General features: G+C 45.6%; 2 protein-coding genes across 2 annotated transcripts in view; one reads left to right on the forward strand and one right to left on the reverse strand.

Annotated features, from left to right (window-relative positions):
• The window catches only part of lrp8 (low density lipoprotein receptor-related protein 8, apolipoprotein e receptor), a 485,237-nt gene that overhangs the window by 49,734 nt on the left and 417,015 nt on the right, over window positions 1–18,488 (forward strand). The window lies entirely within an intron of this gene.
• The window catches only part of LOC127529381 (uncharacterized), a 159,810-nt gene continuing 157,730 nt past the window's right edge, over window positions 16,409–18,488 (reverse strand). The window contains exon 2 of the mRNA XM_051932756.1: window positions 16,409–16,614. Within this exon, the coding sequence (XP_051788716.1) occupies window positions 16,417–16,614 (198 nt within the window). The 3' untranslated portion in view covers window positions 16,409–16,416. The remainder of the gene's footprint in view (window positions 16,615–18,488) is intronic.

Consider the following 18,488-nt stretch of genomic DNA (forward strand, 5'->3'; position numbering starts at 1 on the left):
CACATGCACTACATTTGTCGTCATCACAAACATTACCATGGCTTTAACAAATTGCATACAAAATGTTATATAACAGAGACGTGCACTACATTTGTCATTTCAACAGATGGTACATTACAAACATTACCACTGTTTTAACAAATCCCTTACCAAATGACATAAGACATACGTTGCGTCTGAAATTCCAACGGATGGTGCATCACAAACATTAACACTTGCTTTAGCAAAATGCAAACCAAATGGCATATAGCAGATTCATATGCATGACATTTGTCATTCCAACAGATGGCGCATCACAAAGATTACCACCGTTTTAACAAACCCCTTACCAAATGACATGAAAGGCATGCATTGCATCTGAAATTATAACGGATGGTTCATCACAAACATTAACACTTGCTTTAGTGAAATGCATACCAAATGGCATATAGCAGATCATATGCATGACATTTGTCATTCCAACAGATGGCGCATCACAAACATTACCACCGTTTTAACAAACCCCTTACCAAATGACATAAAGGACATGCATTGCGTCTGAAATTCTAACAGATGGTTCATCACAAGCATTAACGCTTGCTTTAGCGAATTGCATGCCAAATGTTAACTAATAGAGACATGTGCATTACATTTGTCATTCCAACAGATGGTGCATCACAAACATTACTACCGTTTTAACAAATTCCTTACCAAATGACATAAAAGACGTGCATTGCATCTGAAATTCCAACGGATGGTGCATCACAAACATGGACACTGTTTTTACTAATCCTGCATTAAATGAAATATCACAGAGACATACGCGTTGCATGTTGCACTGCAAACATTAACACTGAGGTCTACGTTGATGACTTAGATTTCTGCCCACCTTAGACGTGTAGCACAGATACCTGCAGCTATGCCTCCGCACCAGTTTTTTAATCAGACTGTTAAATTCCCTGCGTTGCCTTTTATTTCTGTCATGTGGTAATGTCATACCGTACACGGTACTGGCCTCATACCTAATGATTTGGATGATCTTTATCTGTCTTATTTTATTTCTGTTGTAGTCCTTTGAATATTTGTGAAGCGCTTTATGTGTGGGAAAGGCGCTAAATAAATGAAATGTATTTTAACTGTTATAAGTCACGGCAGACCCAGCAACTCGAAGCTTTTGTGCCAGCAGCCAGAATGGAGCACTCTGTGCAGGTCTGATCACCAGGACGTCTGTCAAAGCCCTCTGTGTGACATGTTGTCATTTTGATAACCTGGCAAAGCCCATAAGTGAGAAGTCGGGGGGGGGCGCTGCCATTCTTTGAAAGAAACGAGAATGTATTTTTTTTTTTTTTATTTTATTTTCAGTACATTTGACTTGCCCTGAAGGAACGTGTGCTTTTCTGCCGGCCTAACTTCTCCCCACGCTGGAATGAACAAACAGCCTGCATTTTAATGCTCGGGCCTGAAATATTTTAATAAGTAAAAGAAAGGCAAAAGGTGCAGCTTGAGAGAGCAGCGCCTAGCAGGGGACGTGCTCTAGCTGCAGGCTGAAGTCCTGCCGCTCCCATCAGGCCCGTTCTGATTGTGGTCTTTCACTCATGGCAACACGTTTCTGTGTCACTGCACAAATATTTCTTTCTTCCAGGACTGACTGTATTAGCTGTCAGTTTCAATTTATTCCTGCACATAAGCACGACGTGTTACCTTGGGAGGAAGGCGTTCGGCTCAAAAGTCACAGAAAAGGCAAAATAAAACTCCTTCCGCAGTCGCCTCTCTTCACACTGTGGCACCCTGGGTGCTGACCGACCGCCCGCCTGCTCATTGCCGGGAGTGCTGGTGTGGGCGCCCTGCTTTTACCCCCACGCTACCCCAGAAGTTTCCTGTGTACTTAAACTTGTGACTCGTTATTGAACAGGCTGGATTCTGCTCTTGTGCCCACTGCTGCCAGGATAGATGCCAGCCCTCGATGACCTTGAGTTCCATTCAGTGCTTATTTCATTGTGATTGTCTCTTTTAAACTTTGCAGTGGGTATCCAGTTCTACGGAAGCTGAGAGAGGACATGCCGTGTCATTGGTTTGGTTTTTTTTTTCTTTATCATTCCTTATGAATATTATAATAATTTTCATGAGAAAATGAAATATTTCCAAACGTTTATGTTGTATTATATTGTGCTAGATGTGAATACCCATCTAAGATGAGTTGAAATGTAAGTATTAAACGTAGACCCCATGGTGGTGTCCATATAATGCACACCTGATCCTTTTCCCTCTCGGTGGTCTTTTCTTCTTCAGAAAGAGCCGCCTGTTTTCTCTTCTTCTTCTCATAGTCAAAAGTGTTCAGCGGTGGTCACTGGTTAAGTCATGTCTGGGCTTTGTGAGTCGATTGATTGTTATTTTCATTACTCCATTACCCACAATGCACAGTTATCAGTAATTAGCATGATGGCTGTAAAACTTGTTCACATGGCCCAAGGGGGTGCAAGAAAGTCGCTACCAGGTTGCTGTCAGACAACAGAATAGGCCTGTAAGACCAATTTCCTTATTTTTTAGATTTTTAGATGTTTATTTTTTATCTTTTTTTTTTTTTTTTTTAACCTTTCTGCTACATGTTTTACGATTTAAAAGTTATTTGTCCTAACCCTATCAACCAGACACACACACACACACACACAGACCTTTTGGCATTTTAAGGTGGATAAAGCTGATTTTTGTTCGTCTGGCAGTTACCATCTGGACGTATTTAGCATTAATATTTGCTGTGCGCCATCTGTTGGAATGTATTTTGTAATGCGTTTACAAATTAAAATGAATTACGTTGTGTCATTCCAACAGATGGGGCTTCACAAACATTATCGCTGTTTTAACAAATTTCTTACCAAATGGCATAAGAGACATACATTCGTTGCATCTGAAATTCCAACAGATGGTGCATCACAAACATTAAGACTTTAAAAAAATCCCATAGCAAGTGGCATATGACAGAGGCACATGCGTTGCGTTTGTCATCCCAACAGGTGGCACATCACAAACATTAGTACTGCTTTTACGAATCCCATACCAAATGACATAAAAGACATGCATTGCGTCTGAAATTCCAACAGATGTTTCATCACAAACATTAACACTTGCTTTAGCGAAATGCATACCAAATGGCATATAGCAGACACACACACACAGGCACTTGTCTTTATAATAATATAATATTATAATGTAATTCTAACTTTTCTAAAGTTAGAAAATGGGATTGATCAGAAAATGGAACGAACCTTTACAAAACTGATCATGTAATTTCTCAAAGTAGTCTCCACCCTTCTCAATGCACTTGTGCCACCTGCCTGGAAGTGCCCGGATGCCAGCAGAATAAAAGGTTCTGCTTTTGTCTTGTTGTGCCACCCGAGTTATTGTCGAACATGACATCACTATTCCAAGTTACTGCGACTAGCTGGAGGACAATGTGAAGCTTGCTATTTGATCCCAGTGGCGGGGACTGCTGTCTCAAGGAGTCCTTTTGTGGGCTGCCAAGACAATGCCCACCCACACACTGCTAAGAACACCAAGGCTGGTCTGGAGAAACTGAGGTATTGCCACGTCCTCCTTATTCGCCATCGTGTGATTTCCACCTTTTTGGAATGCTCAGAAAAAACATCTGGGTGGTCGTCAATTCAAAACTGATGACGATGTGAAGAAAGCGGTGCACAGGTGGTCGGGAGGACAAGATCTATATAAATATAGATATATAACTTTCTATTGTCACACACGTATGCATGGGGAAACAGCTAAAGGACCTAAATAGTAGTATTTCTACGCCAGACCAGGGGGCGACAGAGTGTGCTGACTGTCTCTCTGTCTCTTACAGACCATTCTCTGGGAAATCCCGCTTGCTTCTGGTGCCGACGATGACGTCACTTAGCGGTCAAGAAGACGTCATTTCCCGTTCTATCTGTTAAAACCGCCATCTTGTCTCAATACAAGTCAGTTCTGTTTTGGACTCTGTTCTATGAACATCGCTCATTTAAAAATCAACTTTTGCAGCCGGGAAAACAAGATACGGGTGGCTGCCCCAAATCTTCATGCTGTCCGTGACTCGTTTGTTTGACACTGTCCATCATCTTTGTGGTGGAGTATTCCATTAAAGGGCGAGCTACCAAGCCGACGGTCATTCTGTAGAGAAGCAGTCGGATTTGTGGCAGCTCATGAATGTGTAGGAGGGAGGCCAGCGCCAGTGTTGTGCGTGCAGATCAGCTCATCATCATGGTATCAGGGTGGCATCTTCAGCTACAGTAAACACAAAAGCATCTTCCTCATCTAAGTGTCTCGTATTCTCTGTGCGGAGCTTCTTTGTAGCTGAGTGCCCACATCCCCCAACTGTAACATGGCTGCGTTGCTGCAGTTTGGTGGCACGGGCTCAGAGTGGGCTGGTGACTGTGCCATGCCAGAGCGTTGTTTGCCCTCCTTTGCACGTTCTCCGTTTTGCGTTGCGTTCTGCTGTTTGAGTGAACTCCATTAGCACAGTTATTTATTGCTGCCTTTACTGCTTGGCTTGAGGCCTTTCTCTCTTAGAAGTTAAATCATTTCTGAGATGAGAAGTTGGCTTCTCAAATGATATTATCAACATTCTGTCAAGGGAATATTTAAACTTGTATTTGCAGAGCCCTAAATCTTACTGCGATGGTATTGTGGAGCGTTACTGAGCTGAGGGCAGGGTGTGGGGGTGGCACAGTGGTTGGCACTTGTGCCTCATGGCCAGAGCTGGAAACCTAAAGTCTTTGGCTCTGACTCCACTATTTTTTTAATTTGACTCGTATATTTACCGTTTTGATTGAAGGCACACAATTTATAAGATGCACGGCACTCCGTCACTACCAGCGTGAATCGTCAGGATATTTCTAAGTTGTTAAAGTTTGGGTTTAAAGGCTGTAGCAATGGCGTTGTGTCTTTTTTATATTATTGACTAGCTGTCACCCCCCGTGGCTCTGCCCACGTAGTGGTGAAATAAGACAAACTTTAAAAATCAATTATAAAAAATAAAAAAAAAATGAATTCTGGCCAGGCAGAAGGTAGGTACGCGCCAGTGTCAAACGTTGGCACTATATCTGATCGTGACCAGCTCTGACGGGAGAGCGTCACCCGTGTGGGCAGAAGAGCACGTGGCTGTGATATCTCTGGCACTCGGCCACAAAGCACCCTCAAAACTCGCATGGATCTCCGTGCTCCACCCTATTCAAACCAGACATCCACCATGTCTATTTCTTCCAGTTGGGGACGCAAAAAGTTGTCTAGCATTTCAATGTGATGTTCTGAAGTGACAGTGACCGTTGCTCTCCACCCCTCCACTCCTCAAAAAAGTAAGGGCCTACGATGCCAAATTCTGCAACGGAGCACCAAACTCTGCAGGGGTCTCTGATGAAGTTCACGAGGGTTGGTTTCAACCCAAAAGTGAAAGTTTTGCTTATTTGTGTAACCAATCAAATGGAAATGTACCTCGTCGGTGACGTCACATGATGATGGCATCTCGATGAACGGTTTGCAGAATGTTCGCACACAACTCTCTACGGCTCTCCCCGTCTCTCTCCGTGAGTTCCTGCACTGCCATCATTTTGATGGAAATGAAGGTCCTCATGCAAAAATCAAAGACGTGTTGGAAATGCCTGAGGCAGAAGTGCGCTGAACGTCTAGGAGACTGCAAAATGGACGCCCTTACAGCTTGGATGTTCTCAGGCGTTCGTACAGTCCGAGGACGGCCTGGCGATTTTCTGTTCAATGTTGTTACCCGTCTGTCTAAACTTAACCACCCACCGAAGGATTGTTTCCTGATTTGGGACGTCACCGTCCGGAGGAATGCTGAAGTACGTTTGGAAGGAGAGTTGCGTAGTGATGATGGATTCATTGTTTTTGAGGAACGCTTCAGCAGCGAAAGCACGGTGCGCACCGGACCGACGAGGGTTCGCCTATCAAAGGACCCCCAACCCACTCGGCTGCCTCTACCTCGCGCAATGACCTTCAGAAATGGGGTACTTCATTTTGGCTCACCCTGTAAGTTAGTGAAGAGGAAGTTAGTCAGAGGTCGTCGGGGCCGCGGATTTCCTGCGACTGGTCTGCAGGAGAAAAAGAGAGAGGGTTAATACACTCCGCCCTCCCCTGGCCCGGCATGGAATTCCTCCCCCCCCCCCCAAATTCAAGCCCTGTAGCTGCTTCCCATGTGCACGTGTGTGTGACGACTACTATTAAGTTTTGACTACAACTACTACAGCAGGGGTCTCCAACCTTTTTTCCCCACCCTGAGAGCTACTTTTACAAAATGAAAAAGGCTGAGAGCTCCTCATGTTTTCTAACGTTTATTCTCATCGCTTATTTCAACTCAAACAAACTGAATAAGCTTGTTTTGCCTGAACATTTACAAAATGTTGGTGTCCACAACTCACATTTTGCATTAAAACATCACAAAAAATATTGAGTTCACCCGCAAGTGCATTTTGTATGTCTGTATGCATTTCACACTATTGACTCAAAACATGAATGCTGTCAAAACAAAACAATACAATTCCAAACACACAGATCTGACTTCTTCATTTGTCATTTTGTCACATGTCACTGTGTCACTTTATTCACAGGTCCAGTCGCATGTGTGATGTGTTGTTTAGTTAGTCAGGTGACTGGCACTGAGGTGTATGGTGTAGTGGAGCCACTGAGGTTCACTCTTATGGAGTCCTTTCAATGTTCGTCTGTCAGTCTTGTTCTGAACTTTGACTTCATGACATTCATGTCAGACTCACAGAGGTATGAAGACCCAAACAAAGCAGACATTTTCAGAGCTGCTTGGTGAAGATTCTTATGGTTATCTGGCTCTGCTAAGCTCCAGAAATGCTGTTGAGACTTTAACTGCACATTATTTTGAAGTCAAGTTGGGGAGCATGCACTGGTCCAGCGCGTTGCTGCACCCACTACACGACGATCCCAGGTTTGCAACCTCCCAGGCAGACACACAGTCCAGTCCTACCCTCCAGAAATGACCCTCTATCTGTCGCAGCCAGGTGTTACGTGAGCGACCCCTTGGCCTGGTCCAGCCACTCCGGTCCCCAACAACGAGTGTCCTGTGAGCTGGACAACCCTCGGGGGAAATGTGCCACATGGCCGTAGTGCCGTAACTGACGCTTCCACATAATGCAGGTAATGTGCATCATTCGAGACTCCATGAGCAACACAAAGTCAAACCAACTGTGACAATAATACAACATAGACATCATAAAGATTTGGGGCAGCCACCCGTATATTGTTTTCCCAGCTGCAAAAGTTTTAAGTTTTTCAGCACGATGCGCGTAGAACAGGGTCCACAACAGAACTGACTACAGTAGACAAAGATGGAGGCTTTAAAGGCCCATAGAGGAAATGATGTCATCAAAAGGGCCGGCTTTGGAAGTGACGTCAGCAAAGGGGCCGGCTCTGGAAGTGATGTCTTCTGAGGTGCCGGAACCTTGCAGGATTTCCCGGGAAAGGTCTGTAGGAAACTGAGAAAGACAGTCCGCGCACTCCGCCACCCCCTGGTCGGATGTTTTATTACCTTTACTCAGACCCTTTACCTGCCTCCTACTCGCATGTGTGTGACGCAACAGTACCCAAGGATTTTTCGGAGAGACACAGTACCAAAGGAGTCCAGTCTTCATCTCAGGTCACTGGATAGCGTCCATGTGTTGTAACCATTATAGCAAGACAGGAAGCACCAGGACTCTAAAGACTTGGACCTTCGTCCTTTTGCATGGATATCAGGAGTGCTACACACCCCTTTCCAGTGACCTCTTGACCCTCCATGCTCTCGCAATCCGTCTACTGACTTCATAGAAAGAGTCACCAGAGACATGAATATCACTACCAAGGTAAGTAAACCTCTCAACAAGATCAACACTCTCTCCATAGACAGACACCCTGCTGATGGCCGTGCCAAGGAGGTCATTAAAGGCCTGGCTGTTGGTTTCTATCGGGACACTCGCAAGCCCAGACACTCGGACTCCTCGCTCAGTCTCTTGAGCGCCCCGATCAGAGCCACCTTTGACTCTGTGAAGGTTTGAAGGTTAACTAAAAATATATATATGTATGTATATGTATGTATATATATATATATATATATACTAGTCATTTAGCCCGTTACAATAACGGACGCTAGAACAGTAGTGCATAAACATTAGTAGGAACAGTCTATATTAAATGGCAAGGGACTTTGACCTCATTCTGTTTGTTGGTCGTATTTTTCTTTGTCTTTCAGCCTTTCTTTTGTTGATGTTTACTTGCTGAGCTGACCGTTCTTCGTGGGCTGCCGCCGTGTATTGTGTGTCTTTAATTTTCTGTGACAGTAATACTGTCTTGTACGGCTCTATTCAATAAGGGCGCGCACAAAAAGGCGAGCTTCAAAAGGGCGACCTCAATTGAGCGCGGCGAATAAAGGCGTTCATAGATAATTTAGTTCAAATGGCTCTGGAATATGTGAAGAGCAACAAAGGTGCAGATCTTTATTTACGCGCGCCTTTATTTGCTGTGCCCAATTGAGGTTGCCCTTTTGAGGCTCGCCTTTTTGTGTGCGCCCTTATTGAAGGATACCGTCTTGTACGTCTGCTGGCTTGTACATCCGTAATATACCTTTAATTTTCTCTGGCGGTAATACAGGCGTGCGCGTCGGTAATATGCCTTTAATCTCCTCCGACAGTAATACTGGCTTGTATGTGGCTGTAATGTGCATCACTGTATTGTGTACTTTTAATTTCCTCTCGCAGTAATACTGGTTTGTATTTCCATAAAACGCCTGTAACCTTTTCTGATAGTAATATCGCGCATCGCACCGTGCCCCGCGCATGCGCACTTCACCAGAAGACACCCACACACGGACACCTGGACGCACATAGGGATTTTATATATATAGATAGATATGTATTTTATATACAGTGATCCCTCGCTATATCGTGCTTCGCCTTTCGCGGCTTCACTCTATTGCGGATTTTATATGTAAGCATATTTAAACATATATCGCGGATTTTTTGCTGGTTCGCGGATTTCTGCGGACAATGGGTCTTTTAATTTCTGGTATATGCTTCCTCAGTTGGTTTGCCCAGTTGATTTCATACAAGGGACGCTATTGGCAGATGGCTGAGAAGAAACCCAACTTACTTTTCTCTCTCTCTCTCTCTCTCTCTCTCTCTTGCGCTGACTTTCTCTGCTCCTGACGGAGGGGGTGTGAGCTGCCGCCTTCAACAGCTTTGTGCCGCGGTGCTTTGCATACTTAAAAGCCAAACAGCCCTATTGATTTGTTTGCTTTCCTCTGTCTTTCTGACATTCTGTGCTCCTGACGCGCACTCCTTTGAAGAGGAAGATATGTTTGCATTCTTTTAATTGTGAGACGGAACTGTCATCTCTGTCTTGTCATGGAGCACAGTTTAAACTTTTGAAAAAGAGACAAATGTTTGTTTGTAGTGTTTGAATAACGTTCCTGTCTCTCTACAACCTCCTGTGTTTCTGCGCAAATCTGTGACCCAAGCATGACAATATAAAAATAACCATATAAACATATGGTTTCTACTTCGCGGATTTTCTTATTTCGCGGGTGGCTCTGGAACGCAACCCCCGCGATGGAGGAGGGATTACTGTGTATATATAATATATATATAATATGTGTGTGTGTGTGTATATTATATATATATCTTCCTTCCTTCCTTCCCAGGTCCTCCCTGCGTGGAATTTCCATGTTCTCCCCGTGTCTGCAAAGGTTTCCTGTGGGTGCTCCAATTTCTTCCCCCAGCCTAAAGTTAGGTGGCATGGTGATTCTTCGTTGTCCCTAGGATGTGGTCAGTGTGTGTGTTTGTCCTGCGATGGAGTGGTGTCCTGTCCAGGGTTTGTCAATGCTTTGTTCCGTATGCTAGCTGGGTTAGACTCCAGCACCCCCAGCGACTCGATTCTGGATTAAGCGGTTTAGAAAATGACTGACTGACTGACTTTATCTATAGATAAAGATGATGTAATTAAAAAAAAATGACTTTACACAATGTATTCAATGAAAATGAAATTAATTAGCTATTTACATCTGTGAAAAAAGTAAGCCAACCCTCTCATCCCAGGCTCTGACATCAAATCTGTGTCTCCCCTAACTGTCTAACAGTCTCTGGCATCCAATTTCTGTTATCCTCCATTGTCATTATTCCTGTCTTCGTCTCTCGAGTGTGTTGCTCCTTTTTCGAGTCGCCTTGTATTTGCTGTCTTTGTGGGTGACTCCCTCCATGTGCCGTTTCTCCTCCTTGTGCATCTCTCTCTCTCACTCTCTCACTCTCTCACTCTCTCACTCACACTCACACTCACACTTCCTCTTCTGTTGCTTCACCCAAGCAAAGCTGACCAATCACACCAAAGCTGAACAGGCCAATCAGATTGCTACGAGGGACTGGACACACAGACTTTTAGTGTTTTAAATTATTTAATAGGTAACTGAAGATCAAATCTTGATATGTCCACATACGAGGTGAGACACAAATACTGGGACTGGCCTTTTGGTTTTCCTGGAAAGCTGTCTGGAGGTCGGCCGAACATGAATCATAGAACTATATCGTACCCTCCTACACACCCTCTCAAACCGCCGACCGGCTCGGTATATCCTGTGAAGAGCCCAGTCAGTATCTGCACAACAGTTGCTACACGAGTTGCCACTATATTGGGTGAAAAAATCAAACCGTGAATCTCCATCAAATTTCTCACGAAACTGAACAAAACGGACACAGAAACTTATGAAATAATAAAAACAGTGTACGGTGGTAAGTTTGTCTGGCACGCAAGTTTTTGAGTGGCACAAACGTTTCAAGGAAAGACAAGAAAATGTGGACGACGTTCAGCCCAGGTCGACGGATGAAAACATCAAAACGGTGAATCACATTGTTCGAAATGATTGTACTGCTTTTTCCGTAAAGCAGTCTTTGACTGACAAAAACATTTCTGTCCTCGATCCTCCTCCCTGTTCGTCAGGTTTAGCTCCTTGTGATTTTTTTTTTTTTTTTACTTGTTCCCAATAATCAAAAGTGACCTAAAGGGAACACATTTTTCTTCAATGGATGAAGTGAAGAGAGAAACGGCAAGCCTGTTGAAGAGCCTCAAGCAAGATGACTTCCAGCACGGTTTCAATCAATAGAAGATACGTCTGGAGCGGTGTAGAGATCGGGAGGGGGAGTATAGAGAAGGGGACAATGTTTAGAATGCTGGAATTCATCAATAAATCTCTCTTTTATAAACAAAAATCTTGGGAGGGAGACTAGGGAGATGAGACGTGATGTTCTCGGAAGACAATTTAATGTCCCGCGAGACAAGGCAGTGAGACAGAAGGACAGCTGCTGTGCAGGCTTTTCAATGATTGAACAAGCAGAACATGCACCTCGGCAGCAGCAGCACAAAGCCAGTAGCTGATCCGTCCGCATCTCCTTAGCGTGCATTCAGCTCCCTCCCTTCACAACGTGAGCGGGAGAGACGTGGAGTGGCAGAAGCGTAGTGCGCCTCTGGGGGGGGGGGGGGGGGGTTGAGCGAAGCAGTTGAGACGTAATCATCTTGGAGAGGCACTTTGATGACACGCGGACTAGACTTTACAACTTTAGGAAGCAAAACCCGTGAGACGGTGACTTTTTTGCACGTCATGCCCTACTTACAATTTAAAACAAGTTCACGGACATCTAACCTCGCAGTTGTTGGAATTTTTTTTGGCAGACACACTTCATGTGCTCCCAGCTCTTAAAACAACGACAAGCAGAACATGCAGCTCACCAGCAGCAGATGATCTGAAGCGCATCTCCTTAGCGTGCATTCAGCTCTCACCCGCCCTTCACAACGTGAGCAGCAGAGACACAAAGAGGCAAAAGGACAGCTGCTGTACAGGCTTTTAAATGTTCAACGCAAAGTGTGACAAGCAGAACACGCAGCTCGCCAGCAACAGCTGATCCGACGGCATCTCCTTAGCGTGCGTTCAGCCTTCACAACACAAGCAGCGTTATACATCCTGCGAGAAAGAGATTTAACCACACACGTGGCCAGAAATAAAGGACAAATTTTGTTTTTACAAAGGTTTTAAAGTTAAAGTGAAAATAATGCATATGTAAGAATTCCCATGAAAATAACAATCTCTTTAAATTGTTTATCTGGTAAACCAAACGCGGGGGTGGGCGAGCGAAGTGAGCAGGGGACGGAGCCCCCTAGTATTTTTTTTATATATATTTTACCATATATACAGTATATAATCTAATTATTTTTGTGTCTCTGGAAAAGTCTATTCGGGGGTCTGTCAGATAGTCGAACCTCGGATTCAGTAGGAACAGTGTGGTTTTCATCCTGGTCGCGGAACAGTGGACCAGCTCTACACCCTTAGCAGAGTCCTGGAGGGTGCATGGGAGTTCACCCAACCAGTCTACATGTGTTTTGTGGACTTGGAAAAGGCGTTCGACCGTGTTCCTCGGAGAATCCTGTGGGGGGTGCTCTTGGAGTATGGGGTACGGAGCCCCTGATTAAGGGCTGTTCGGTCCCTGTACGATCGTTGTCAGAGCTTGGTCCGCATTGCCGGCAGTAAGTCGAACCCGTTTCCAGTGAGAGTTGGACTCCACCAGGGCTGCCCTTTGTCACCGATTCTGTTCATAACTTTTATGGACAGAGTTTCTCGGCGCAGCCAGGGCGTTGAGGGGGTCTGGTTTGGTGGGCTCAGGATTGGGTCACTGCTCTTTGCAGATGATGTCCTGTTTGCTTCATCAGGCCGTGATCTTCATCTCTCTCTGGATCGGTTCGCAGCCGAGTGTGAAGCAGCTGGGATGGGAATCAGCACCTCCAAATCCGAGACCATGGTCCTCAGCCGGAAAAGGGTGGAGTGCCCTCTCAGGGTTGGTGGCGAGATCCTGCCCCAAGTGGAGGAGTTCAAGTATCTCGGGGTCTTGTTCACGAGTGAGGGAAGAATGGAGTGTGAGATCGACAGGCGGATCAGTGCGGCGTCCACAGTAATGCGGGTGCTGCATCGGTCTGTCGTGGTGAAAAAGGAGATGAGCTGCAAGGTAAAGCTCTCAATTTACCAGTCGATCTATGTTCCTACCCTCACCTATGGTCATGAGATATGGGTAGTGACTGAAAGAACGAGATTGCGAATACAAGCGGCTGAAATGAGTTTCCTCCACAGGGTATCTGGGCTTTCCCTTAAAGATAGGGTGAGAAGCTCAGTCATCCGGGAGAAGCTCAGAGTAGAGCCGCTGCTCCTCCGCATCGAGAGGAGTCAGATGAGGTGGCTCGGGCATCTGATCAGGATGCCTCCTGGACGCCTCCCTGGTGAGGTGTTCCAGGCACGTCTAACCGGGAGGAGGCCCCAGGGGAAGACCCAGGACATGCTGAAGGGACTATGTCTCCCGACTGACCTGGGAACGCCTCAGGATTCTCCCGGAAGAGCTAGAAGAAGTGGCCGGGGAGAGGGAAGTCTGGGCATCTCTGCTCAAGCTGCTGCCCCCGCGACCCAATCTCGGATAAGCGGAAGAGGATGGATGGATGGATGGATAGACAAAAAACACATTTTAAAAAAAAAATTAAAAAAGAGTGAACATTTTACGGGGTGCACTTCTGTTGTCGTGGGTGGTGATGTGTCTGAGGTTTGGGGCTCATTGGCGCCCCCTTGTGGTTACAACACATAACAATAACATTTATTTCTAGGGCACATGTTCATATAATTGGTGTAGCTCAAAGTGCTTTGCAAGATGAGGAAAGAAAATTTTATACAAACTAAAAGTAAGATTAGGCAACACTAAATAATAAAGAATATTAAGTAAGGTCTGATGGCCAGGAGGACAGAAAAAAACAAAAAAAAAACTCCAGAGTGCTGGGGAGAAAAAAAACAAAATCTGCAGGGGTTCCGAGGCCACGAGACCACCCAGCCAGCTCACCTAACATAAATGATCTCAATCAGTCCTCATGGTTTCCAGACTTCACATTGAAGGATTTGATGATGATGATGACGGTCATGTGGACCTCTGGCTTTCAATCCATCAATGTAGGGACATCACGGTGATTTGATCGGGTGATGGTCTCGCAGACCGCCACCACAGAAAACCAGAAAAAGAACAGCAGAGAATGTAGGGGTTAGTATGGATTACGGAGCCACCATGAATAATAATGATAATCCATCCATCCATCCATTTACCAACCCGCTGAAACCAAACACAGGATCACGGGGGTCTGCTGGAGCCAATCCCAGCCAACACGGCACAAGGCAGGAACCAATCCCGGGCAGGGTGCCAACCCACCGCAGAATAATGATAATTCAATGCCCATATAGCTTAACAGGGAAACACCGAAATGTAGCTGTGACAAAGCCATGTTAAAGTAACAGGTTTTTTAAATGCTCCTGTGATGATGTGGGTTCTGCTCCAGGCTCCCGTCTCCATTTTGGGAGCTCTTGAACCCGACACTGTCGGTAATGTCACCGGATGAGCTGGACAGTGAAGACATCACAATGAAGCAAGGGAATGGTGCAAAAAGTGCTTTTATTAAAAACAGCAAAATCAAAACAGTTCATGTCCAAAAAGGAAGTGCAATGCTCCACAGTTCCATAAATAAATAATCCATAAAAACAGTGAAATCCCAAAAGGTTAAAACATGAGAATTAAAACCTGCAATAGTCATTGGTGGGCTACACCAGCCAGACACCGCTCCTCCTCAGCCAACGAGACTTCAGCCGCCGCGGTCCTCTCTCTACTCTCCCTGTCCTGGCTGCCTCTGCCGGTGTCTGCTAGACCGTTTGGGGCCGCTTGTCCTCCCGTCTTCCTTCTCTCTCACGTGGTCGTCCCTCGCATCCCTAGGGCGGACTCCTCCTCGATTGTACCCACGCTTCCATTAGGTGGGCACGATCCGTCCCCTTGAGCGCTGATCCGGGACCGCAGACCGCGCCGACCTTCCTTTTCCTCAGCAGGCTGGCTCATCCATTCTCTTGCACTACCCAATTCTTCTCTTTTGCTCTCCAGTCTTTTACCGTTCTCTCCCTTCCACCTCTCCTATTTATTGCGGGGACGTGGTGATTAGCAGCTCCCGGCTTCACTCACGGATGCACCCGGGAACCACTCCGGCCACACTACCACGACCCCCGCTTTAAGCCGCGAGGGTGGCGATCATCTATTTAAAAAAACGGGCCTTTTTGATCTGAGCCGTGGATTCGTTATACCACAGCTCCACCATATTAGCCTGGCAAATTTCTATAGATAGTGTAAAGAAATAATAAATACAGCGTGAAGGCTTTTGTACAACAGACAATCAAATAATGGTGGAGCGGACCATTTATAAAGATGAACAGGAAGTGACGAGATGATGGGGAAGCCGTGGTGGTTGTTGGGTAAATGATGTCATCAGGAGGGGACCAGAGGTAAGAAAGGAACCCGGAAGTGGGTGGGATCAGCAGTCTTCTGGGGGGGAATAGTTATGGCGGTGGTGCTTCGCTTTTTCTGGAGAAAAGACAAAAAGAGAGGTTAGTACCCCGCCATTGTCCCCTGGCACGACTTGTCACGGCGCCCGTCGGGTCATTAAACTGCTCCCCATGCACTCGTGTGTGACAAAAGATAGATTTCTTTATTGTCATTATGCATACACATAACAAAATTTTTTGTTGGTAGGACTCAGCTTCAAGGCAGAATACTTAAATACACAATACACTATAAATAATAAAATATAAGTATAAAAGACGGCAATAATACATCATCAAGTCCGGACTTTTCCTGAGGTTGTACGCCTGCAGAGACCAGTGATCTGTGTGTGGTGGTCCGCAGGGGAGGAATACGAGTGTGAGGGCATGTCTACAGGGGGGCAGGTTAGGGGTAGATGTGTGTCTGTGTGTATCAGCAGGGGCAGATGGACTTCACAGCTCTGTGGAAAAAGCTGTCTTTCAGTCTGCTGGTGCGTGTTTTTATGTTTCTGTACCGCTTTCCCCGAAGGCAGTGGTACAAACAGTCCATTTCCCGTATGGGTGAGATCCGCGCCTATACATCTGGCCCTCTTCTGCACCATTCCATCAGATACAGCATCCAGGTCTAGGAGAGGACTTCCCACAATCCCCTGTGCTGTTCTCACCACCTGTGCCAAGTCCTTCCTGTCCTGTGCTGTGCAGCTGCCGTACCACACTGTCATACTGTGACAGAGAATTGATGGATAGATAGATAGATAGATAGATAGATAGATACTTTATTAATTCTATCTATCTATCTATCTATCTATCTATCTATCTATCTATCTATCTATCTATCTATCTATCTATCTATCTATCTATCTATCTATCTATCTAAAGGGAAATTCCCATACTCCAGCAGCAGCATACTGACAAGGAATCAATATTAAATTAAAGAGTAATAACAATGCAGGTATAACAGACAGAAACTTTGTATAATGTTAACGTTTACCCCCCCAGGTGGAATTGAAGAGTCACATAGTGTGATGGAGGAACGATCTCCTCAGTCTGTCAGTGGAGCAGGACGGTGACAGCAGTCTGTCACTGAAGCTGCTCCTCTGTCTGGAGATGATCCTGTTCAGTGGATGCAGTGGATTCTCCATGATTGACAGGAGCCTGCTCAGCGCCCGTCGCTCTGCCACAGATGTCAGACTGTCCAGCTTTGTGCCTGCCTGCCTTCCTCACCAGTTTGTCCAGGTGTGAGGCGTCCTTCTTCTTTATGCTGCCTCCCCAGCACACCACTGCGTAGAAGAGGGCGCTCACCACAACCGTCTGATAGAACATGTGCAGCATCTTATTGCAGATGTTGAAGGACGCCAGCCTTCTAAAGAACTATAGTCGGCTCTGTCCTCTCTTGCACAGAGCATCAGTATTGGTAGTCCAGTCCAATTTATCATCCAGCAGCACTCCCAGGTGTTTATAGGTCTGCACCCTCTGCACACAGTCACCTCTGATGATCACGGGGTCCATGAGGGGTTTGGGCCTCCTAAAATCCACCACCAGCTCCTTGGTTTTGCTGGTGTTCAGGTGTAGGCGGTTTGAGTCGCACCATTTAACAAAGTCCTTGATGAGGTTCCTATACTCCTCCTGCCCACTGCTGATGCAGCCCACGATAGCAGTGTCGTCAGCGAACTTTTGCACGTGGCAGGACTCCGAGTTGTATTGGAAGTCTGATGTGTATAAGGCTGAACAGGACCGGAGAAAGTACAGAATGTTTTCTATAGCAGATCTGTAGAAGTTTGTGAACAGCCGAGAGGAGAATCCAGCACGTCTCCTGTTCCTGAGGAAGAAGAGTCTTTGTTGGGCCTTCTTTACCAGGTGAGATATGTTCAAAGACCAGGTCAGATCCGATGTGATGAGGATACCCAAGAGCTTGATATTATCCTCCTCGTGTATGAATATAGGAGCACGTTCTGTTCTTCTGGACCTCCTATAGTCCACAATGACCTCTTTGGTCTTGCTGGTGTTCAAGATGAGGTTGCTGGCTGAGCACCATAGTGCAAGGTGTTGTATCTCCTCTCTGTAGCGAGTCTCATCATTGTCTGATATGAGACCCACCACGGTCGTATCGTCTGCAAACTTCCCAACCATATTTGTGGCATGGATGGTAGAGCAATCGTGTGTAAATAACGTGAAGAGTGCTGGGCTGAGCACACAACCCTGTGGCGTGCCTGTGTTCAGAACCAGTGTGGCTGATGTACGATCTCTAATTCTAACCACCTGAAGCCTGTTGGTGAGGAAGTCCCTGATCCAGAGACACAACGATGTGGACAGACCCAGATTATGAAGCTTTTGTGCCAGCTTGTCCGGGATTACGGTGTTAAACGCTGAGCTAAACTCGATGAATAGCATCCTAACATAAGTGTTAGGGCACTGCAGATGAGTCCGGGCTGTGTGAAGTGCTACTGAGACGGCATCCTCTATCGGTCAGCTATTCCAGGTTTTAGGTGCCTAACAGCAGGAGGCCACCTCATCACTTCTTTTAAGTTTAGCTCTTGGAATTCTAAGCAGACCCTCATTGGAAGATCTCAGGTTAAGATTTGGAATATAAGGTGAGAGGCCTTCTGAAATAGAGGACAGAGTGAGATTATTTAAGGCCATGTAAGCCATAAGCAGCACATGAATCTGTAATACTGATTGTAAAATGCTTCCAAGCGGTGCACAATAAATTAGACTCTGTACATAGCGAGAATTCTTCTTGCCTGAACTTGGTGCACAAGGCGCTATATAAAATAGACGTTTATGGGGTACACTCCTTATTCATGAATTCTAGGATGCGAGTCAATGCCAAGGTGCTATAAAGTAAAGTTTGTAATTTCCTTTGTTGTTGTAGTCAGTTTTTAAGTTGCTTAATAAAAATGTCTTTTGGCAGTGCTCAGTATTCAAGATGCTCGGTCCACTTTGTAAAATTATTTTTATGTTCGGAGTCTTTCTGTAAGGTGCTATATAACAAGATGGTGCGCTTTTTAGAAGTACTCTGCGTTTAAGGGAATAATCGACCTAAAAAAATCATTAAATGCTGCCTACCTCATGTGTTGTATGGTGA

Source organism: Erpetoichthys calabaricus, chromosome 10, assembly GCF_900747795.2.
Source record: "Erpetoichthys calabaricus chromosome 10, fErpCal1.3, whole genome shotgun sequence".
Classification (NCBI taxonomy): domain Eukaryota; kingdom Metazoa; phylum Chordata; class Cladistia; order Polypteriformes; family Polypteridae; genus Erpetoichthys; species Erpetoichthys calabaricus.